Source organism: Polypterus senegalus, chromosome 15 (genome assembly GCF_016835505.1).
Source record: "Polypterus senegalus isolate Bchr_013 chromosome 15, ASM1683550v1, whole genome shotgun sequence".
Classification (NCBI taxonomy): domain Eukaryota; kingdom Metazoa; phylum Chordata; class Cladistia; order Polypteriformes; family Polypteridae; genus Polypterus; species Polypterus senegalus.
Window position 1 is genome coordinate 33,202,262 of NC_053168.1, and position 25,714 is coordinate 33,227,975.

At 38.9% G+C, this 25,714-nt stretch overlaps 1 protein-coding gene across 3 annotated transcripts in view; it reads right to left on the reverse strand.

The window, feature by feature from the left end:
- The window catches only part of si:ch211-80h18.1 (uncharacterized protein LOC555593 homolog), a 46,152-nt gene extending 21,659 nt beyond the window's left edge, over positions 1–24,493 (reverse strand). Inside the window, exons 1-10 of one of the 3 annotated variants that reach the window (XM_039737158.1) lie at positions 24,373–24,493; positions 23,598–23,642; positions 21,810–21,848; positions 16,619–16,663; positions 10,707–10,760; positions 8,268–8,312; positions 7,471–7,512; positions 7,276–7,320; positions 5,314–5,358; positions 1,205–1,243 (exon numbers count right to left, since the gene is read on the reverse strand). In XM_039737158.1, coding sequence (XP_039593092.1) covers positions 1,205–1,243; positions 5,314–5,358; positions 7,276–7,320; positions 7,471–7,512; positions 8,268–8,312; positions 10,707–10,743 — 253 coding nt within the window. In that variant the 5' untranslated portion in view covers positions 10,744–10,760; positions 16,619–16,663; positions 21,810–21,848; positions 23,598–23,642; positions 24,373–24,493. The remainder of the gene's footprint in view (positions 1–1,204; positions 1,244–5,313; positions 5,359–7,275; positions 7,321–7,470; positions 7,513–8,267; positions 8,313–10,706; positions 10,761–16,618; positions 16,664–21,809; positions 21,849–23,597; positions 23,643–24,372) is intronic. The other 2 variants (XM_039737159.1, XM_039737160.1) reach the window with 2 other exon arrangements.
- Positions 24,494–25,714: the final 1,221 nt, after the last annotated feature.

Here is a 25,714-nt window from a genome sequence, read left to right on the forward strand (position 1 = left end):
CGCATGTCTTCACTTTATCATTTTGGGTTACTGAGTGTAGTTTGATAGGCAAAAATTGCAAATATGTCAATTAAAAGTTAAATCTACTGTACAACACAATAAAATAAAGTATGCAGAAAGTCAAGGGGTATGAATTCACTCATGAATTGCTACTTAAAGCTGTCTATGTGAAAAGATAGGATGCTTCTCTGCAACAGATTTTTCTTCAATATTTTTTAAATAATTATTTACCATTTTTGCAATATATTTTAAATTACGGTATTATATAAAATTCTCTTCAGCCGCATTTTTTTTATTCTTTTTTTCATGCTTATGGGATAACAGGTTCCTACAAATCTCAGATTTGAAGCAGCTACCTCTCATATCAGCTATGTCACACTCTGATATGAACCATTTCAGAGGTCAAAATGACAGTAAATCCTTCCTCAAAATAGCAGTGACACTGTCTTCAGGCTGCCAAACTGAACACTCACGAAGCCTCAGTAATGGCTCAACAGACTGGTAATGATAATCACCTAAGAGAACAAGAGACAAGGCACACTGTGGACAGGCCCCGATACTTCCAATAAATAAATTCTCTTAATGCCAAATACGTAAAACACTCTGCTACTTTACTTTGCTAAAATGTACTCTGAATATATTTTTTTAGAAATCTTACATTATTTTTATCTTCATTACATGTGGAACAAATACCGTGGAGTTGCAAAAATGTACTTTAATAATACCTATCTTTCTATTATAAAAAAAAATCCTGGATGGGAGACTAGGGAGACAAGACGTGATCTTCTCGTGATCTCGTCCCCCCCATTTCACAACACGGGCAGTGTTATACGTCCTGTGAGAAAGATGTAACCATGCCCGGGGTCGGAAATAAAGGAAAAGTATTGTTTTTACAATAGTTTTAAAGTAAAAGTGAAAATAATGCATATCAAACAATTCCCATGAAAATAACAATCTCTTTAAATTGTATATCCGGTAAACCAAACCCGGGGGTGGGCGAGTGAAGCGAGCAGGGGGTAGAGCCCCCTAATTTGTTAAATTTTAGCTCAATTTCTGGATCATTTCTATTTTTTTTTTTTGTCAATTAAAATACATGCTGATGTATTTTACTCAGTGAAAAATATATGAATACAGTATATGAATATCCTATAATTCAAATATATTTTTCAACAACAAGTTCAAAATAGTAATGTTTATAACTTGCCTTTTAATTCTGGTCCAGGAGTAAACTCTTCAACAGTACCTGTAACAAATGTACAACACCCTTTAAGTTTAGAACTGCATGGAGCTGCCAGACTCAATTAAATGTTTGTAAGAAATCCATTGTTATAAAAAAAAAGAAGGCCGACACTTGTTGGACTGAAATTTCAATTTCTGTTGCTGGAATAATAAAAACAAATGACGACGGCAGGGTGTGTAACTGAAAAAGAACACCACATTACAACAATAAATACAACAGAGCACAGGAACATCACCCGAACAGTCACAACAGACAGCTGATAGTACTTGCAGGAAAAGTGAGCCTCTCAATCTGTAGTGGTGAGATGTTATAACAGTAACAGTGAAAAGGTCACATCTCTGAATGTTGCCCTCCAGGGCAATGTAAAGGTGCTCTGTGGGATTAAAGTCAGGAGGGACTGCAGGCAGAAATGGCACCTGCACATCAGCATTCCTCTCAACAGATGTGACTTGCTGTAGGAGAAGACATCTAGGAGCTGTTAGCAGAGGGTCTCTGAGAGGCCAGCACCATGGAGAACCTGTCTCTCTCATTGTCCTGTCACTGATGGGCACTGTATCTGCTGAGAGTTTTCAGCAACACTACAAATGGCAGATTTCAGCCGACATCACACATTGACCAATCTGATGTGTCAATCCTGATCTGTTGGGCTCACTTGAGGATAATCTGCCCTGGTGCTCTGTTGAAACCTTGCCTATAGTCAGGACACAGGGGAGAGGTCTAATCCATAAGGTTTGGCAGCTTTGGCACGTGATATGTTTGTCTATGTCTAGAAGTTGATCCGGTATACTAAATGAAATTCTTTTTCTGGGACAGTTTGAGAAAACTGTTTTACCAGTATGCTAAAAACGAGTGAAAAACTTGAGAGCACATTTAAGCATAAAACATAAAATGTTTGTGCAAAAGTCAAGGTAAGTCAAGCTGGGGAGCATCCACTAGTACAGTGCGTTGCCACACCCACTAGACGACAAAACAATTCGGGATCCCGGTTTGCAACCTCCCCAGGTAGACACGCGGTCCAGTCCCACCCTCTGGAAATGACCCTCTATCAGCCGCAGCCAGGTCTTACATGGGCGACCCCTTGGCCTGGTCCCGCCCCTCGGGTCCTCAACAATGAAGGTCTTATGAGCCGGATCACCCTCAGGGAAATGCGCCACATGGCCGTAGTGCCGTAACTGATGCTCCCTCACAATGCAGGTAATGTGCCTCAATCAGGACTCCATGAGCAACTGCTCATTCAGCACAAAGTCAAACCAACGGTACCCAAGGATTTTCCAGAGAGACACAGTACCAAAGGAGTCCAGTCTTCGTCTCAGGTCACTGGATAGGTTTCACGTCTTGCAACCATATAGCAAGACAGGAAGGGCCAGGACTCTAAAGACTTGGACATTCATACTTTTACATAGATATTGGGAGTGCCACACACCCCTTTCCAGCGACCTCATGACCCCCCCATGCTCTCCCATAGGAAGAGTCACCAGAAACATGAATGTCACTGCCAAGGTAAGTAAGCCTCTCGACAAGGTCAACATTCTCTCCGCAGACAGACACACTACTGATGGCTGTGCCCAAGAGGTCATTAAAGGCCTGGATCTTGGTTTTTATCCAGAACACTCGTAAGCCCAGACAATCAGACTCCTCACTCAATCTTTTTAGCGCCCCGATCAGAGCCTTCATTGACTCTGCGGAGATCACAGCACGTCAGCAAAGTCAAGATCCGTGAACCTTTCTTCACCAACAGATGCTCCACAGCCGCTGGACCCCATGACCTTGCCCAAAACCCAGTCCATACATGCACTGAACAGAGTCGGAGCAAGAACACACTCTTGATGAACCCCAGAATCAACTGGGAAAAATGCAGAGGTTCTGCCTCCACTCTGCACAGCACTCACAGATGAAACCCAGCCATGATATCCAGCAACCTCGAGGGGATCTGCAAACCCTCAGGATGTCCCACAGGGCAACTTGATCAACTGAGTTGAACGCTTTGCGAAAATCGACAAAGGCTTCAAAGAAACTCTGCCGATAATCATGTTTGTGCTCCACGAGAACCCTCAATGCTAGGATGTGGTCGATGGTAGACTTTTTAGGTGTAAAACCAGGCTGTTCTGGTCGCTGGTAGGTGAGCAAGTGATCACGGATCCTATTGAGGACGACCCTAGCAAAGACCTTACCCGGCACAGACAGCAGTGTTATCCCCCTGTAGTTGCTGCAATCCAGGCAATCACCCATCGCTTTCCAGATAGGGACGAGACATTCCGTTTTCCAGTCAGTTGGGATGATGCCAGTCTCCCAAATGGAAGCAAAGATTGCTTGCAATGCCAGGAGGCAAGCCTTACCATCAGTCTGGAGAAGTTCACCCCGGATACCACAGATCCCTGCAGCCTTCCCTATCCTTAGTTGGTTCACCACTTGCGCAATCTCAGTGAGATTGGGTGGTTCACAGCTAATTGTTCAGCCTCAAGAACCATGAACCCAGAAAAGAAATGGGAAATATGATTTTGTGTTGGAGTATTAGTATCTTAAATGTAGTGTCTCCGTATGTGAATGGTGTGTAATAAATGAACTTATCCCTTTAACAGTATTAAGCAGAGTGCTTCAATAGAACTTAATCAGTTCTATTCACTTAATTCTTCCAAAATAACAACAAGTCTGATGTGTGGTTCAACCTGAATGGCGAGTTAATGTAAACAAGAAGGGCGGACAGATAAAAAGAATTTCAGTGAGAAAGGTCTACCGGCAAACTACCAGAGCACTGCAAATGACAAGCTCTGCTGAACAGCCAGTCAAATTTCACATTTATGTCACATAATTTACACAGCAGAAACTCTATGAAGGGCAGCCTCTAGCACTGCATAACAGTGTCGCTCCCCAACAGGCAGTCCTACTACATGAAACTTCCAATACAAAGGACACACCTACTCAATAGTTGTCATTACTACGGAGTCTGTTAATCCTACCACAACCCTGATCTTAAGCAAAGTGTAAGGGTGCATTAAGAGAATGAAGTGCTAGATATGCTATGAAATGGCCTTGTTGTAGAAAACACAAAAACCTGCAGGTATTGCATTACATCACTGCCGTATAACGCAAAGGCAGCTAAACGTCATTGGGTGTGTGTTATTTGATTGGCTTTTCAACAGTGTGTAGCTGTGGAGGTCGGCAACAAGACTCTGTTGGTTTAGTAAGGAGAGAGAGAGAGACAGAGATTGAAGTTATTCATTTACTGGTTCAAGTGAGATGAACACTTGTAGTCGAATCTGCCTGACTAGCAGAGAGCAAGCGTTTCAATAGTTAGTAATAGTTAATAATTAGTAACGTATGTGATAGTAAACAAGTTTCAGTTTGAACAGTATAAACAGAAACATTATTCCATGATCTAGTTACACCATCAAAAATTTCAGTTATGTTGTAACATGGATTTTAGCCTAATACCACTCACCCCTAAAAGCAGCATGCCAATGGCCCTTTCCCTTGCTTCTGATGTCATGTGAGGCTATATGGAATATGGTACCTTATTGATAAAGTAGATCCAGTAGAATTCTTTCACATTAATGGTGAATCACATACTCAACAATACCAGTGGAGAATGAGGGAAAGTGCATTTAGGACAGAAGTCGGAAAGCACTTCTTTAAGAAAAAAGTTGTGGGAATCTGGAACAAACTACCGAGACACACATTTGAAGAAGAAGCTTTGACAACCTTTAAGAAGAATCTGGATATTGGAGAGCTTAGCTATTAGCTAAACAAACGAGCTTAATGAACTGAATGGTCTTCTCTCATTTGTCAAATTTCTTATGTTCTTATGTCGAGAAAAACTTATTTCCTAAACTTTGAGTGAAGGCTTTTTAATGGCGACTTGACCAGGCGTTGTTCCACTCAGATATTGCTGGGTAAATGCTCCTAATGAGCTTTTTGTGTTCTTGACAAGTTGCAATGGCTGGCTATGCAAACTGGATTCCTGGTCAGAGGGTGAAAACAAATTGACAACTTTTTATAAAAATTCACAAGCTGTAACTATTGCTTTTCATTCTTTATTACATTTGTATATTTTTATTTGGTTTATTCTGTGTTACCTGGGAAGTCTGTTTGTAAACTTGTTGCGTTTGGATCCCTTGAGTCTAAAATAAAGAAAATAATAAAAAGAAAAAATGTAGCAATTCCAAAAATAGGGGAACATATTTCTCTGATTTGTTTCCTAAACCACAGCAACCATAACATCTTAGTTTAATTTTTATATGATGTGCAACGTATGGTGCATTCAGAAAGTATTCAGACCCCTTCACTTTTTGTTGTTTTTTAAATTTTGCTATGTTGCTAAAATGTCACAACATGGTATTGTCTGAACCAGTTAATCCAGACCAGGGTCACCATTGGGCTGGTGGGGATTATATATCTAGAGTTTTTTAGTTTCATTAAAAAACGCATTTGTAAACACCCAAAGGCCCCACAGTGGAGCAAAAACCAAGCCATGGGAGTCGAGGAATTGCCTGCAGAGCTCAGTGACAGGATTGTGTCAAGGCACAGGTATGCACAAGGATTTAAAAAATTCAGCAGAATTGGAGATTCCCAAGAGTACAATGGCATCCATAATCCTTAAAAGGAAGAAATTTGGAAACACCATGACGTGACTTCCTAGAGTTGGCCACCCAGTCAAACTGAATAATCTTGAGAGAAAGGCCTTGGTAAAAGAGGTGACCAGGACTTGGATACTCTGACTTTAACACCAGGTAACTTTCGTGGAGATGGGAGAAAGTGGTAGGAGGACAACCACCACTGCCACACTTCACTAATCTGGGCCTTATGGCAGAGTGGCCAGACGATACCTGAAAGTCCGCCTGGAGTTTGCAAAAACGCACCTAAAGCACTCTCAGAATATGAGAAATAAGATTCTTCTGTCTGATGAAACCAAGATTGAACTGTTTGGCTTCAACTCTAAATGTCACTTCTGGAAGAAAACAAGCACCACTCATCACCTGAAACAATACTACTCTAATGGTGAAGTGAAGTGGTGGTTCCATCAAACTGTGAGGTTGCTTTTTAATAGCAAGAACTGGGAGACTAGACATAGTTGTGGGAAAGCTGAACAGAGCAAACTACACAGATATCCTTAATGTAAATCTGCTCCAGAGCACTATGTACCTCAGACTGGGTTGAAGGTTTGCCTTTGAACAGAACAAGTCTAAGCACAAAGAAAAGACTAAACAGCAATAACTTATAGACAACTTTATGAATGTTCTTTAATGGTCCAGTCAGTGCCCAGAGTTGAACCCATCTGAACATCCCTGGGGAAACCTGAAAGCACCTGTTCACTGATGGTCTCCATGCAGTCTGACATAGCTTGAAAGGACCTGCAGACAGGAATGACAGAAAATCCCCAAATCCAGGTGTTTGAAGCTTGATGCTTCATAACCAAGAAGACTCCAGGTTGTAACCACTGCCAAAGGGGCTTCAGTGAAATACTGAATAATGGGTTTAAATAGTTGTCATTCTGTCATTCTGAGGTATTGAGTGTTGCTTGAAGGAAAAACTGAATTTAATGCGCCCTCATTTATTTCTCTGGTGAGGGGCTTTAGTGCTTCAAAAAATTACTGTGCTCACTTTTCATTATTTTTAGCAGGAACTCCTACACTAGACATTAGTGAAATACATGAAGCCATCTTTTAAAACTAACTTAATGACCATTTTCAAGGGTGTATGATGGTGCAATGGATAGTGCCACTGCCTGTTAGCACTATGGACTTTGGATCGATTCCCTGCCTGGACATGCTGTCTTTGTGCCTCTTCAGCTTCTCACTCGAATCCACAGGCATGCAGGGTTACATTAAAATGACGATTTTAAACTCGCCAGGTGTGACTGAGCATGGATGTGTGCCCTGTTATAGCCTGTTGTATTCAGCGCTGCTTCTTGATTTCTCATATATGTTTGGCTAACTGTGGGCCTTTTCCCCACTAAAGATTTTTCTGAAACAATATTAATATGTTTTTATGAAAGACTTACCTACCAACACTTGCTCCAAATATTACTTCAGAATTACCTGTGAAATTTGTATGGAGGATGATTTCAAGCTGATCTCCAGCACCTACAGTAGAGAAAAAATAACTTCAAATAAGGTCGGCTGTATTAGTGCACATTTTCACTCTGAAAAGCTTTCTGCATTTGAGAACAGGATTAGGAGCAAAGACAAAATAAGAAACACTACATTACAAGAAAAAACTAGAAGAAAAATTACCAGTGGGAGCTGCAGAAAATGTGCTCTGCTGATCAAGTGAACCTGAAAAAAATACAAGAAGAATGTACCTATAAGTAATTACAGTATCTGAAAACATTTTAACATCAAATGATTAGAATTTTCATAAAATAAACAAAAACAGTATTTATCACCACCTGTGTTAAGCATACATTTAATGCTAATGGTTTATAACCATTTAATGTTGTTATAAATGCCCAAGGCAAACATGTTTTCAAGGTTTTGATTGAAAGAAAGCAGTTAAGATTTTTCTAACTGGTTAAAAAAAATACGTAAATTGAGTTGAAAGGATACATTTAGATGTATTAATTACTCATAATAGTGGGTTTTGATCTTCATCTGAGTCGGTATAATAGGCAAACAGAATCTGTTTAAATTAGGAAACACTCTAGCAATCGGAGTTCTACTGGTTAATAATGAACACAACGTTTAAACATTTAATCTTGGATCGAAAAGTCTGTGACTCTTACTTTTAACAACCTGGCATACAGAGAATGTTTGTGCTGCAGTTACAATCTGAATGCCTCCCTTTTCCCTGTTCTGTAGGGTGCATTCTGCATTTTTTTCTGCAGAAAAAAATATTTAATTCTTAAAAAAGGTTATTTCAAAGGGCATGTGAACTGGAGATATTAGTTAAACATTACCTTTCGCAGTTAATTGCAATTTAGATGCAACTTTCATCGTACAAAATATTTAAGGGATTTATTTACTGTATTTTCAAAGTATTAGGTCTGGAAAAACACATAATTCACATTACAAAAAAAAAAAGAAAAACTTACTTGATGATTGCGTTGGTAAGTTAATACTGGAGGGATCTCCTGCAACTTGAATACATACAAAAATAAGTATAATATTTATACATTTTAGTACATGATTATCAATTTGATTGATATGATTTACATTTTATTTGTAGAGATTAGACAAAAAAGCCACCCTAGATGACCCTGAACTTTCACTTGCGCTGTCTATCCACATCTCCTGAGAAGGGTGACTATGACTGTATGCACAAAGCAGTCGATATTAGACTACAGGAGACCTCATCCCTAACAAGACTCTCCATCTTTTTGGCACAATATCCAAGTCTCCAATATGGAGATGGACTCCCTTTTGCTGTCCTGAGTCACCCGTGGCTGTTCAAGGTGCAACTGCTGTAGAATGTGTGATGTGTAAAATGAGTGCATCTTTACCAAATACCAAAAACACTGTTGACAAATGTCTGTACTTTGAAACTTTTTCAATCTGTTGGTCTCTTTGCTTATAGTGTCAGCCTTCATTTATGAACAAGAACATGTGGAACTTAAATTTCTCCACTTACATACAGCTGCTTAATTGGTTACTTGCTTAACAACTGAATAACCAAAATGTCAGCTCAAATAGAAGAAATACAGTAAGTGCTTGGAGTCCATTTACATTGTTGGTGAATTACTTATTGTATTTGTTCTACATTAACAATTAATTGATTACATGTATATAATGATTTTCTAATCTACTCAAAGTGCATTGCATAGACAGTGGGAAATCACTTTGATTGCCACCAATGTGTAGAATCCACCTGGATAATGCAACAGCAGACATTTTGCAGCAGTGCACTCATCATGCATTACCTATTAAGTAAAGAAGGGGTGAGACACAGAGTTAGCCAATATGGGACAGGGGAATAACCAGGCCATGGTTTGCAATTTTGCCAGGACATCAGAGAACACCCTACTCTTTTCTAAACATGTCTAGGAATCTTTTATCATTACAGAGAGATAGAGGACCTATATTTTTATGTCTCTTCCGAAGGATGGTGCCCATTTTTATAGCACAGTGTACTTGTCACTACACTGGGGCCTTGCGAATCAAACACAAAGCACAGGGTGAGCGCCCCAGAAGGCCTCACCAAAACCTCTTCCTGCAGCAGTCCAAGATTTTCTTAGATGGTTTCCCATAGCTGAGCCCAAACATGCCTAGCTTTAGGTGCAGGTGGTATGGCTGCTTGGATTCTATCACTTATCAAATTAATTTTGCATTGTAGAGATGACAACATGAAAGCACAATAAACCACAAGCAGCATGAATATATCTAATAGTTCTTGATGCTCTAACTTTTGTTTAGCGGAGGTATCCCAGGGACGTGTCACAACCTTTTAAGAATCATCTGTGAATCTGTGGCTGAGAGTTTGTCCATTCCTGCCTAATTGGAAACTTTCTACTAAATTTCCTAAAGAGGCTGAGGAGTGTGATCCTACAGAGTGCAGCCCTCTTCCAGGGTGGTTATTCTGCCTTTCAGAATTTCTGTTTGTTATTCGAGGAAATGTTAACACTGTTTCATGAATATTCATGTAAATAATTGTAAGGAAAGGGAATTAGAAAAACAGGAAGTTGATGGGTAGACAGTATGCTTTGCGAGCAGTGTGTGTTTGTTAGTCCTATTGAGGCAATGTTTGTAAGTATTATTTTAAAATTAACTGGATAAATATACTGTATAGCTAATTGATTGTTTTTCATTGTAGACTGCTAATTATTTGTAATTTATTTCTTTTTAGTTTCACTCTGACTTCACAAAATCAAAATAAAATTGGAGGAAGGTACTATCTCCTGAATTTATGAATCTTCTGTGAATTAGAGTTTGGCTGCTGTTTAGTTTTGGGTTCAAACACCAATGACGAGAACAGCACACTAGTAGTTTTGAGAAACTACTACCATTTTCATGGAAAATTCAATAGATATCCCCAAAATACATTATCTAGCACTTTTGAAATTTCTAGCTGGATTTCGTCCATCACGCAGTCTGTCACTCTATAAGTTTCTGTGCACCAGTGACGAACTCTGATTCTGTCCAGATCTTATTTTCAACAGGCTTACTATGTTTATGGAAGATCAGCATGAGATTGAATAATTACCTTGATTTAATTTGATTTGGCTCACTAACCACATGCAGCTTGGCATATTCTTCTCAGTATCACATAGGCTTACATTGTTTTTAGCATAAATATGTACATTATTGGTTAAGTGCCTTAGTGAAGCTATTGAAATGAGCGAGTCTTTTGGTGGACTGACGTCTTGATCAGGTTTGTTCTTGCGTTGTGTGTTTTGCTGCTGGAACAGGCTCAGGCCTCCAAAGAGTTGCTATATAGGAAGATGTGATTTTACAAAAGGCATCTTTGTCTAATTAAACTTAAAAAGACATTTGCAAGTCCTCGGCTCAAATGATAATTCACAATTTGTTTTCTTTACCTGCCAAATCCGTATTTAGATAATCTGACTGAGGCATGGTGGCAGATTCCACTCCTGTATAAGAAACAAAAGTATAAAAGACGTTTCAAGTTACTTCAACTTTTAAATGTGATTTTATCTAATTGGTGAATTCAAGTGTATTTCGGTGAGAATTCCTGGTCTATAGCACAAGAGTAGGGTTTAGTTATTGAATATGCTACTAGATATTGTATGCCTACAGAATAATTAACTCATCCTCCAAATGGCATGGTGCCGAGTTGATGGGTGTGTATTTCTAGTGTTTATTCTAGAATCGCACAGGTGACTATGTCACTTTTTTTTCCCCTAAAAGCCACTGTAGCAGATTTTCAGGAGAATATGATGACCATGTTTTTCAACACTGATGGACATATCATAAAGAGTTTGATCCCCATAAACAGACAGTTAATCAGCCGCATTACACTGAACTGCTGCAACATTCATGGGGAAGCATCAGGGAAAAAATCCAGAGAAGTGAGGCACGTTGTCAGTCAAGGGCTTTTTGACCAAAAACAATGTGGTTGTTGTTTTGCAACCACTGTTTTGCCAAATCTCAATTCCTGTGACATCCTTTTTGTTCTCAGAATAAAAATTTAGACTGAAAGGAAGAAGATTAGCTACTGTGTAAGAAATCCGGTAAAAAACACAGGAGGGTGTAGACACGGTCAAAGAAGATGAGTACAGCAGATATTTCTAGGGATGGTAGTAGTGCTGGGACAAGTGTATTACATCTGAAGGAGAGTATTTTGGAGGTGCTCTAAAGGGAACTGCTGCAAGATACATAATTATTTTTCATTAATATTTCAAGAAGTTTTGGGTGCCCCTCACATGTAGCATTAATAATAAAGATTCCTCTATGGCTGATGTGATTCCCCAATAAAAGTTGAAATGTTGAATCCATTGTAACTAGATTTTGTCTCTTATGAATTGGTCAGGTTGATTTCTCATATTTTATTTTCACGTACGTACAGGGTAGGGATTATTCCATAATTTTTTTCATTGAGCAATTTAGAGCTTCTGTCAAATCTAAACATCAAAAAGATTCTTTGGGTTTCAAAACCCTATTCTGCAAGGAAATTTTTGAAATAAGCTTGGAAAAAAAGTACAACAGCTAATCATAACAATTACACAGAGACTAGATTTCTATCTCAGTCTTGTTTCAGTATCACCTCCCATTACAAGTTATTTCTTTAGTCTTAAAATTAATGTTTACAGAAACAAACAATTATTGCTTGGTGTTTAAAATGATACTCTTGTAGGTCCTTCCATTAATCTTCAGTAAGCAAACCGCTAGCTGACTTGGAAATCCAAAATCGATACTTAGGAGGCAATCAGCATGGAAACAACTGAGGAAACTATATGCCAAAGAATAAAATAATAAATAAAACAAAAAATCTGCTACAGTTCAGTAGGAGGTTATAAACAACTACTACTCTTCCAATAGAAGATGGAAATTTGTTTCAAATGTTTCATTACAGTTGAGCTTTTAAGCATTAAGTTCTTTGAGCAGTTTAAAGTTAGCTCTAAAATGAGCTCAAATTGTGATCCAAAGTAATTTTATTTTGTATACTGTTTAGTTCAGCATGTTGACTGCAGATCACAAAGAAATTAAAAACCGTGATGGTTATTATACAGAATGAACACAGTAAGTAATGGTGATTCATCAGATGTTCTCTGTTAAAACGTCCAGTCTATTTTTGGATGATTCTGATGCTTATTAATTCAGAGGTCTGTCAAAATGCAAAAATGTGACAATGTAACACTTGACCGAAAAACAAACCATACATTGTGTTCTTGTTTGTGTTTTTATCACTTTTTGTAATTCCTCATAAGGCCCTTTACATTTACAGAGCTTGTTATAGTTTACAGTGGATTCAAACATTAGACAGTTATTGAGATGGGCCCATCTTCATGAGCAAGCTACATATATCAAGCTGTAATTATAGACAGAGCTACACTGACTTGAACTTGTCTATGTGGACAGGCACTGTATTTTTAAAGTCTTTTTAAAACAGACATGGATGAATTTGTTAAATGCATTTGGTGAGCGAACACAATTAAACATATTATTTATAGAAGTTACATTTAAACCTTTAATCATCCATCCATTATCCAACTCGCTATAGCCTAACTACGGGGGGTCTGCTGGAGCCAATCCCAGCCAACACAGGGAGCAAGGCAGGAACAAATCCCTGGGCAGGGCGCCAGCCCACTGCAGGGCATACACACACCCACACCCACACACCAAGCACACACTAGGGACAATTTAGTATCGCCAATGCACCTAACCTGCTTGTCTTTGGACTGTGGGAGGAAAGCCACACAGTCACGGGGAGAACATACAAACTCCATGGAGGGAGGACCCGGGAACAAACCCAGGTGTCCTTACTGCGAGTCAGCAGCACTACCACTGCGCCACCGTGCCGCCCACACCTTTTATCAAGCTATAGCAAAATATGTTTAACTACAACATTCTCACATTGTCATTTATTTCTTTTATATTGGCTCACACAATGTAAATCTTTCAATTTGGCTACTTTTATGCTATAAGATGGAGAAGCTATGACATATTTAGTAGAAAAAGCAAATTGTAATAAAGCCAGGGAAATTTGACAGTGATGGAAAGTTAATTTTTAACCAACTCACATATTTGCCAAATTCCACAAAACTGACTCCTTGAAGCTCAGCAGAGTAAAAAAAAGATGTTTCAGCCAAACAAAACTGATAATTTTAACCATATGTAAAATATAACTTGGCATAATTGCTCATAAAATTGCATGCACTTGCTTTGGTCTAGTGGAACCAGCACCTTATTAATAAAATACCTGACTGAAATATCATCAGAAACACAAGAACAGCAGCTACAGTGGGGGAAATAAGTGCAGAATGAGTCAACATTACAGTGATACCCCGCCTATCGCTGAAGTTACGTTCTATACCCATCAGCAATAGGTGAAAATCCACAGTATAGAAAGACCATATAAATAAACATTTTTTTTTATATAGTTTAAGCCTTAAAATACCCATCCCACATGCTTTAAACACATGTAAACTTATTAAAACACACTTTGTAAACACATATTATATGTGGATGTCGGGCTAAGGATATGAGTAACATTTTAACATCACGCAAGACAAGGCAGTGAGACAGAAGGGTAGCTGCTGTACAGGCTTTTAAATGATCGATGCGCAGATCGACAAGCAGAATAAGCATCTTGGCAGAAGCAGCACAAAGCCAGCACAAAGTCCACTTCTCCTTAGCGTGTATTCAGCTCCCCCCCCCCACCTTCACACCACAAAGTGTCAGGAGTGTGGCGCGCTTGGGGGGGTTTGAGTGAAGCGATCAAGGGTCAGATCATCTCGGAGAGACACTTTGACGACACGCCCTACTTACAAATTATTTAAAACAAGTTCACTGACATCTAACCTAGCGGTTGTTGGAATGCTTTTGGCAGACACACTTCAGGTGCTCCCAGCTCTTAAAACAACGACAAGCAGAACACGCAGCTTGCCAGCAGCAGCTGCAGAAAGCCAGCAGATGATCCGAGCACTTCCCTTTAGCGTGCGTTCAGCCCTTACAAACTCCTCCTTCTCCTTCAGAACGCACAGAGCGACAAGCAGAACAGAAGCACCACAAAGCCAGTAGCTGATCCATCCACTTCTGCTTAGCATGCATTTAGCTCCCCCCTTCACAAAGCAAACGGCAGAGACACGGAGTGGCAAAAGGACAGCTGCTGTACAGGCTTTTAAGTGATTGACGCAAAACGTGACAAGCACAACACACAGCTGACCAGCAGCAGCAGCAAGACAGCAGCTGAACAGATCGCATCTTTTTAGCGTGCGTTCAGACCCCCCCTTCACAATGCAAGCAGCGTTATAAGTGCAGCGAGAAAGAGATTTAACCACGCCCGGGGCAGGAAATAAAGGACCAATATTGTTTTTACAAAAGTTTTAAAGTAAAAATGAAAATAATGCATATGTAACAATTCCCATGAAAATAACAATGTCTTTAAATTGTTTATCCGGTAAGCCAAACCCGGGGGTGGGCGGAGCCCCTTAGTAATAATAATAGTATTAATAAATCCGCGATGTAGCGGGGGCGTGATAGCTGAACCGCGATATAGCAGGGATCACTGTATTTTCAGTAAATCTACTTCCAATGAGGCTATTCACATGAAATTCTCACCAGACATTGGTATTAACTCAAGAAATCCACAAATATAAGTAATTTACAACATTAAAGGACAAAAATAAAGGTACATGTAATCAAGTGGAATGTATTGAACGCAAGAAATGTATTGAACACACTACGAAAAAACAGTAAACCAAGGCAAGGAACCAGCTTAAATCTGTAAGTAGTGTCACAGGTGGCTGGGGGTGGTACCCAGTCGGGATGCCCAGGAGGACCCGAGGAGGGCTTATGCCTCCCCCAGACCACGTGGGGGCGACCGCCCTGGTGGCTATAGGGGCCACGGGTACAGAGCTTTGAAGCTCAGCTCTGTAGGGGCCCGTGGTCACCACCAGGAGGCACCCCAATGACTTTGGAGCCTTGGACCTCAGCACTTCCGCCACACCTGGAAATGCTGGGAGAAGAGGATCAGGGACACCCAGAGTGCTTCCGGATGCAGAGCCGGTACTTCCGCCACACTGGGGGTGCCGGTGGAAGATTGCCGGGAGGCACCTGGAGCACATCTGGGTGTGTATAAAAGGGGCCGCCTCCCTCCATTCGATGGCTGGAGTAGGGAGAGAAGGAAGGACAAGGTCTTGGAGAATGCAAGGAGGCGGCATGAAGAGAGAGAAGGCATTTGAGTTGGCCTGGACTTTGGGGACTTTTGGGGTTTGTGTGTCACTGTAAATATGGAAAAAAAAACGTGTTGTGGGTGACTTAAATGTGTCCGCTTGTCTGTGTCCGGGCCAGCTTCCACAGTAATAAAGTAATTCCACCTCCTATCTGTGCAAATTGATATCAGATGGATTAGTACATGTCGATGGACAATTAAAGGGGCTATCAAGGTGTCACATAAGACGCATCTCATGATGAGTAAAAGCAAAGAGCTCTCCCAAAATCTTTGTAACATACGTACCACAAAAATCATTAACTTCTACAAAGTACAAAGTTTCTTCACCGGCTACAAAGAAACAACACTGCACACTACAACCTTAACCTTTCTGCAATGCCTAGTTGGGTCTTAGGTTCTCTAATGCAGAGAAATAAATCCATTGAGCACTGAAGTTTAAAATTAGTTTAAAAAAGGAGAAAGAGGCTAGAGGATCAAGACTATGTAAGGGTACAATAAGGTTAGGCACAAAGAAAGCAAAGCAGGAGCAAATAAGGCAAGCAGAAACAACAACAAGGTAAAGCACTAAAAGTGATTTACTTTATTGTAACAACAGCAATTGCAAGGAACTTGGCTTGATGACACCTATACAAATAAAACATTAATACACACAAAGCACATTAAGGAATGATTATCAGTTCCAACAAAAGAACTGAGAAAAACTATAATGGAAGACACAAAAACAGAACTGAGAAAAGGACAGGCTCTTACCAATTGCCTTGATTGGAAATTGAATCCTTAGGACTTTTTTGTATATAAACAATCACACACATAAATATGTAGTAACAGTTTAGTAAGTTTGGCATAGTAAGAGGGTCTGTGCCAGTAACTGACAGGTACAAGTGGTCTTTTATAAGTGGGATAGTATTATACTGACCTAGGGTACAATAATGGTAAACTTAGACAGGAACAGTAATGTGAAGATCAAATACTGTATACTTATAAACTAAATATACTACTCTGGATCTATTTCATTAGCAAGTGTGAAGCCACAGTTATAGTCAATTGTTCAAGGTAAATTGACACTCTAAGTTAAAGTTTGCAGAATTAACTCACCTGTAGAGTCACCTGAAGGGCTGGAACTTTGTTGATCCACAGAACCTGGAACACAAACATGAAATGGGGCAGAACACTGTAAATGCTGCTGATCAGATATGCCTGAGGTTTTATTTTGGTGGAAAAGACAACGAAGAGTTTTTTTTCCCTAAACTTCTGTTTTTGTTACAGAAATATTTTATATATCAACATTATTGCTACATAAATTCAGAATGTGACTCAAGAAGTTAAAATAAAAAGAATCATTCATAAATGATAAAACACAATAATAATAAAAGTTGAACACACATGCTTCTCGACAATTGTACCTGTCAACACACTGCAGTGACACAGTATTTACTAAACATAAACATGCAAATGTATTGCTGTAATTTAGATCACCGAGGCATGGCTTACTTCACAAAATGTTGGATTTATGTCCAACCCATACTGTCAATAGATGTAATTTGACTCATTGTTCCATTTTGATGAGAAACTACAATATTTTAAAATATGAATTCACTATCATGTTGTTTTAGGGTAAAACAGACATACAGGAGAGAAGGAGCAGAGCCTTTACTCTATTTCAATACAATATGATCGGTGTCTTGACTGACATGCAGCTGCTGCAGATAAAATGCTAATTCATCTGGTATCTGTATAACATATTTGTGTTTTTCATGACCACTGGGTTTGATATCTGGCCTAATCAATGTTTGGGTTTGGTGCATTACCACATCTGAATGACTTTTCTCCTTTCCCCAAAATGAGCACTTTTTAGATTATTTAATTGGTAATTCTCAACTGAGATAGGGTGTCCTAATAGCTCACTAGTTACAATGTTGTAACTCTGCACCCTACACCTTGTTGTGGTCTTTGAAAATTTTAATATTCTCCAAATATTTGTGTGGGTTTTCCTCCCACGTAGGTACACTGATGAGTTCAAATTATCCTCTTTGATGGCGTGTGAGAGGGCCCTGTAATGGACTAACACCTGCTTCAGGGCTGTTTCCTGCCTTGTGCCCAGAGTGGCTTACACAGCAAACAATCCACTGTGAATGGTGTTTGGCTGAAGCATGTGTGAAAATGTTATATTAAACAGGTAGACATTGAAAACGAAAATGTGAGAGCGGCACGGTGGCGCAGTGGATAGCGCTACTGCATCACAGTTAGAAGACCTGGGTTCACTTCCCAGGTCCTCCCTGCATGGAGTTTGCATGTTCTCCCCATGTCTGCGTGGATTTCCTCCGGGTGCTCCGGTTTCCTCCCGCTGTCCAAAGACATGCAGTTTAGGTGCATTGGCGATCCTAAATTGTCCGGGGTGTGTGCTCGTACCCTGCCTGGGGTTTGTTTCATGCCCTGTGTTGGCTGTGATTTGCTCCATCAGACCCCTGTGACCCTGTAGTTAGGCTATAGAGGGTTGGATAATGTATGGATGGATATTTCTTATGCATTTTAATATATTTTTTGATGCCAAATTAAAAAATGAAAAACATTTTTTTTGTATTACGTAACATTGTTTTACAAAACATTTTTTTCACTGTCAGGTATTTGTTTTTGCTTTATAATTAGTTAAATATCAATATTTCTTATTGCAATGATTATTTTTTTGAAGTTAATTTTTTCTAATATTAAAAAACTATGTTTAAAGCAAAACCATTATTTTATTCAATAACTAGCTGTGCTACCTGACTAAGATGGGTTGAAATCTAAGTAATCAATGTAGACCTGATGATTTTTAATTAATATATGGGTAACCCATTTGTTCTGGTAATGCAGTATGCACACCCAATTCCTTTCCCTTTCAGCAGCCTTTTCGTCTTTGGATAGAGCCATCCATTTCTGCTGCTCTCTCTCAGTGCCACACATCAAACTGGCCACTCATAGTTGAAGTGTTTTGCTACGAAAATGCAACGGAGGTCTCTACTGCACTGGCCTGATTTAGTGACTCCAGCCTAGTCATATTGGAGCTTTGATTTTCCGACTGCGTATTGATTTATTGTTATTTTCACTCATTCATTGCCCACCACAGAAAAGTATCAGTCTTAGTATTACAGCTATAATCCTCATTCATGTGGCTCGAGTTGGTGCAAGCAAGTTGCTACCATGCTACTGTTACTGGCATATAACATAGGACAACAGAATAGGCCAATAAGACCAACTTTCTTATTTTTTGATCATTATTTGATCATTTTTTTACAATTTTGTTTTTTTTTACTTTTTTCTCAATGTTTTGCCTATTTTAAAATATTTCTTCCTAACTCTAACAACCAGACCGACACACAGATAGTTACACACTGATCCTTTTATTAAGGTGGATAAGGTCAGAATATAGTTTGAAATGAACATGGTGAGGAGTCGTAGCAGATGATAGCAGTATGAGAAGCTGGTAAGGAGCCCATGTTTTCTCTTTGAGTGCAACAGCAGAGCCATAAATTGACACTGTGTTCAGAAAGAATGGCCAGCTAGAGAAAAAAAAATACGGTTTCTATTTTGTGAATTTCCCCTTGGGATGAATAAAGTATCTATCTATCTATCAAACGCATCCTTAGACCTAACATGGTGGGTCCACATTAAGTGCTGCTTCCACTGCTTCACATTAAGCTTGATTTAATGGAGCAGTTTGTCAAAGCCCTGTTAAAGGATGGAGGCGGTTTTATGTATTTGTGTTTAAACTTTCCTGGTTGAACTGAGGCTAAGTTGAAACAGTGAACTTTTGCTGGACCCGATAATAAAAACGGAGTTCTGGCTTTGCCGGTGCAATGAGCAGCCTGGGAAGAGAGGCTTAGCTATCATTCAAAGGTAACAATAAAGATTCAAGTTAAAAAGAAATTACAAAAAAATGTAAATATATTATTTTAGTTTAAAGAACTGGGTTGCAATAGGAGTCTCAAGGTTCACTTTTTGGATTTGCAATTGGAATTTTCTCCTGATAATCCTGGGGTGTTGAGTGAAGAGCAGGGTGAAAGATTCCATCAGGATATTAAGGACATGGAAAGTATATACCAGGGATGCTGGGAATGATGGAGGACTACTGCTAGATGATTCAAAGGGAAAAATACCAGAAAAAAAGTGTACAAACTGTTACTTCTGGGTCAAAACAAATTAACAAGTGACAAAAACTAGAGAAGCTTTATATAAGAAAATTAATCTGAATTTTTGTTTTCTTTACATATTATGTAATATTAAATCAACTAAATATCTTCATGTTACATTCATTACTGTATACATTAATAAAATGTGTAGTTTGTTAAAATATTAATTACAATTCTTTTCAGTTTTGTACTTAAATATGACATGATGGAAAACATTTAAATTACATTTTTATAGTGCTTATGAATGCAAATAAAAACTATTTACAATTACATTTTTTATGAGTTTAATTTTGCACATCTGTATAACGTGTGTAAACTCGACACCAAGGGGGTAGGGAGAAGGGTATGCTGATGTTAAAAAGGGGGTGAGACCCCTGTCAACTGTAGTATCGCACCCTCTCAGTTTTGGATTAAAGAATTTTTAACACTTCTGTCTAATTCACTTGAAAAGTGACACATTGGCCCAATGTCAGTCAGTCAGTCATTTTCCAATCCACTATATCCTAGCTACAGGGTCACTAGGGTCTGCTGGAGCCAATCCCAGCCAGCACAGGGTGCAAGGCAGGAACTAACCCCAGGCAGGTGCCAGCCCACACACTAGGGGCAATTTAGGATCGCCAATGCACCTAACCTCCATGTCTTTGGACTGTGGGAGGAAACCCACGCAGACAACATGCCAACTCCACGCAGGGAGGACCCGGGAAGTGAACCCAGGTCTCCTAACTACGAGACAGCAGTGCTACCATTGCGCCACCGTGCCGCCCATGGCCCAATGTAAATGACTCTCAATTGCATTAAAATACTACAAGCAAGAATAAAACCAGCTGCTTTCATATTCTGAAACAATCTTTTGGAGACATTTTTCAACTTCCATGTATTAGTTACTAGCAGACCTCAGGCACTTCACTGCAGTCGCTGTAGTTGGAATAATTATGTATCTACATGCAACTTATAGAGTTTCTTTATATACAACATTGTTGGTTTGTCCTCCTGGAGCCAAAATATATACATTTTCTCTATGACTAATTCGTGAACATGCTACATAAAAAATAGAAACGGGAAAAATGGCAACACCGCCGGGAACACCTGCACACCGCGTCTACTAAACACTAAGAAACACTAAGTAGAAACACTAAAGGAAAAAATACTACTCTGCGTCTAGTAAACAGTAAATCAGTAAAGGAGAGAGGACTAAACACTAAGGAAAAAGAACTGCAAGACCACGTCAGCTCAGAGCGAAATGAAGTGAATGGGAGGGGAGATGATCACGTGACTCCCCCACCCGCTTTAACTCTCAATACCTCCACAAACACACAAACACAGTCTCTCGGATCCCAACTCTCCTTTATATGTATAGATTGGTAAAACACATTACTGGTGATTCTAGTTTCATTTTAAATCTGTATTGTGCATTTAGTAGGTGAATTCAGCTTCCTAATTGCAGTAGTTGTGAATATTCACATATTGCTTATTTGTCCTGTATTAACACTTATAAACAAATTGTCTTGCACATCAACTAATCCTTTAAAGTAGATGTATGTGAGAAGACCCAGATTGTTTTTTTTTTCTTTTTGAGCAGTGTATTAATAGGATAATAAAATATCAAGTAATTAAATAAAAATCTGACTTATTAAATAAAAACAAATGCTAACAGGAAGTATTCATTATGAATTCAATGTTTATTGGGGCTGAAACTGAAAGTAAAATTTCACTTGAGTAAAGGCTCCACTTTAAACAAACTATATCTGCTCCCCTCAGAATTTCAGTTGCTCTGCTACACATTATTTCCAGGTGTTGGCCCTAGCTTCTCTAAGTCTGGAAGAAATAAATCATCACTTAATCATTTAGATTTTTTAGGTAAGCAGACTTTTATGGTTCTTTTTAAAGGTAGTGGAATGGTATGCCTTTGTACAAGTCCTTGCTTTATGATGTCAGAATCTAACCTTAAAGCTGATTGGCCTGAAAAAAAAATTATCCAGGAACGCCTTAACCCAAGCCAATAAGCTAATACTCCTTGCCATAATACAAACCCACGGCATATAATTATTTTAATTGTCAATACTAAACTTTTCCTCTCCAGTTTTTACTTTAAGAATATTGCCACTTCATTACATTACCTGCAGTACCCAAAGGAGAAGTGCTGTGATCCAGAGGGCCTAAAATAAACAAATCAACTCAATTTAGGGTTACTTTGCATTTTTAACAATATGTCATTATACAGCTGATCCAAAGTAAAGATGTCAAAGCTGAAGTTTTTAATATGCATTAGCATATATTTTATTGTGAAAATGAATAGAATGTGTGTTTGGAAATACTAGGGTGTTTCATTAAGTAGCAAGTAATAAAACACAAGTAACAAGTCCACTGACAATGAACACAGATTATTATCTGGATAGGCATAGTTGTTAATACATCATGTGTGGTTATTCTTTCAGGTGATCAGAGAGTATGATTAATTATTTACTGTGGTAGATGTCACTTTGAAGATTGTAGACCATCTCAAAACATGGTCAAATAATGGCGTGTGCAGTGTGTTTGGATTTCTGTGTACCAAGGCCTCAACCCCAACAGAATGTTTTGCTCAGATCTAGCACAAGTGACCTATGCCTCATTGTTCCTTTGGTAAGCTGTTTGTAATTGATGATGAGAATGATGAAATATCCTGGCTACACTGCCTTGCCTTGACACACATTTCTTTTATATGGGAATTTGCCTATTCAGTGTCCCAGTGAAGTAAACGTTCGGACATGCTTACCAATTACATAAAAAAGTACTTCTTGACCACGTCTATACTTTTATTGTGAAAGTGGAAACCTTTGAAAGCATTACCATACTTTTAGAATTCATTCAACTTTATGAGGTTAAAAATATCAGTTAATGTGCAGGAAGTGTGATTAGGCAGTTTACATCAGTAACAGTACCAAAATTCTGTTTAGTTAATATTTTATACAACATCAGTATCCTAGTTGTTTTCATGAGTTACATAAATCAAACATAGTGTCTTGAGTGAAATAAAGTGTCAAAATCATCAGATTGAAAAAATTACAACTAAAGAATGGCTGCCGAGTGTGAACAAAGAAAATTAATATTATTTTGGCCTCACAAATCATCTTAATCATACCTTAACACAACAGCTAATTTGCTTGTCAAGTTATAGAAAGCCGAATCAACACATGAAAGGTTAAGGATGTGTCTGAAGCAGATGCGACATTATACAACTTCTAGTATGTTAGACTTGCCGACTGCTGTTGCTGATCTCATCACATGACAATGCCAATTTACATGACTGAAAATTGCTAGGCATGTCAAATTTTGGCAACTGTGTGATGTCTTTCCAGCACTGTTGTGCTTGCCTCTTTTTCTGACATGTGCTGACTGACTGAAACCATCTCTTAGGCCTTCCTCTTTTCTTCTTACCTGGAAGCTCCACCCTTACACCCTTAACATCTTTCTCCCAATATACCCACCATCTCTCCTCTGCACATGTACTGTTAACAACATTTCATTTGATGAACGGACCAAGGAGGAACATGATAAAACTTGCGATAATGGTCCAGTGAGTTAGAACAGAAACTCAGCTTCAAAACCAAGTACCCCTGCCACTATTGAAGTTAGTTATTTTGGGCACCTGCTCAGTGGTCATGACATGAAAGTATATCCTACCAAGAATCCTGAATGAGGCACACAGAGCCACCTAAAGAAAAAGAATAACTGCAAAGTGTAGAAGACATTAGTGTTGACAAAATGTCTACTGTCATGTCATCTTCTAAGTAATGTAACACTGACAACTGCTAAGTGCAGAAGACATTAGTGTTGACAAAATGTCTACTGTCATGTCATCTTCTAAGTAATGTAACACTGACACTTAACATTTCACGTTATACTAATAATTACTGCATACTGACCTGCCAGGTCTGTTTGAGGACTTGTGCTTGTAATATCTCCATTATCTGAAAGCAAAAAAATTCCATAATTTCCAAGCATTATGTGAAAGAGAAAATAAAAAAACTATTTATATATTTATACAGTCTCCCACTTAATTCTATTAAATACTTCATATAATGAAAATGAAACATTTTCTGTCAGTAAATATTTCAATAATACTTTCTCATGATTGAAACTATCTGTGAAATGATTACCAAAATACGCAGCTCTTGAATATGCAACTGTCTTTACTAATATTACTAAAATATAGAGCTACTAGCGACTGGGAGTCCGATCGAATCGGGCTACAAATTTTACGTTTGTGAAATCCATACTTTCTCTGCAAATAATTACAGTATTTGTTTTTTTAAGTCCTTGAAATGATTTTGTTACCATTGCACTCTTTTGTTCTTAAAATAGACCTTTTCGGCCAATGTAATGAAGAGCTTTCTGTTTAAACGTGGCTGCGAGACGTGGACTCGGCTCCTTGGCGCACCTCATTTGATATTTTCTGGCAAACAATTTTTCAAAACAAACCGTATTTTAAGACTCTAATCAGAGTCGGAGTAATAATTATGTTGGCGTGGTCATTTTAGATCTGAGATCGGCTAAACTTTAAACAATGACAGTTGTTAATACCCAGCCGTCATTACTCAGTTTGCCAGTAGGTGTCAGAAGGACGGATACCAAAACCGAACTGCCCAAAGATAGATTTCGACATACCAAGCAATTGGCGATACGTTCTAAATTACTTACGGTTCCGGAGCAGTCGAAGGGTTTAAGTCAGTCAACGATGTTAGTTCTGGAAAGTACGCCCAACCAAACCAACCGAACTTACTGTTATCTGCTCGAACCAACAGCGACTTACTATACTCGGCCGTCCAGCGGCATCACTGAAACTTTCGAACATTCTTAGCCAATCATGCAATACTGCGTCTGCGTGTGCCACGTTATGTTCTGACTACAAGGGCATAGTACCATTGCATGGATCTAACTTGTATTGAGTCGAGGTATTGACACGAACACCATACATATGGGGTATTGACACGAACACCATACATACGGATAGTATCAAAGTATACTGTATATAAGGATGTACCATAAAGGTAAATTAACAGCGGGTGTGTGAGTCACCGGCTACAGGGATTTAAAGCGGAGGTTCTCACTGTGTATGCTCCGAGTAGCTGTCAGGTAATAAGTGAAATAAATAAATGTTGCCCTTAAAATGCCCATTGGCTATCCTGCCACCTAGCCTGGGCCACCACGTTCTACTGCCTTTCTGTTGCACCGCTCCGTTTCTGACTCGCTGCTGCTGCCGCTACGAGATTCCTATGGAGGAATATTTCGGACAAAATGAAATAAATAAATGCGTAAATAAATAAAAGTACTGTGAAATGTGAGCATAAATAAATAAATGTGTCATGAAATGAGAGCCTTAATAAATAAATATGTCATGAAATGAGAGCATAAATAAATAAATGTGTCACGAAATATGTTTTTCGTTGCTTATTTATTTATTTCATTTTGTCCGTAACATTCCTGCAAACCGTCATGAAATACGGCTTGAAATAAAACTGTCACTTTCACTCGTCAAAGTTGAGAGGGTGGGCTCTAACACGCCCTCTAGTTACTGATTGGTGAATCGATAGCACAAGAATTAATTAGAAAAATGCTTACTACTGCCGATGAAATGGATTCTGCCGAAGATATTACGTATTTCAGAGAGAGAATTGAAGATTTATCGGAAGAAATTACAATGTTGGCGGCCCTTTTAGAACTGAGTATTTGACCCTTGTTTTACGAGTATAGAGTCAGTTGCATATTCGCAGCTACTTTTCCAAACAACTGTACAGCTCTGATCAGTGATAAAGTTGTTCAGTTCAAAATATTAGTTGGAGCTGCTTTGGGCATTCCATGTCAAAGTACCTAAACTAATACAGCCGTTGCAGCTTACCGTATATCAAACTGGCTCATTCGCCTTGTGATCGTCTTCTCCGATACACCATATAGATCTGCAATCTGTTGTACTTTTAAACCGCATAACAGAAGGTGTTCTATTGACTCAGCTGGAATGTCAAAGGTTGGACGTCCAGAGCAG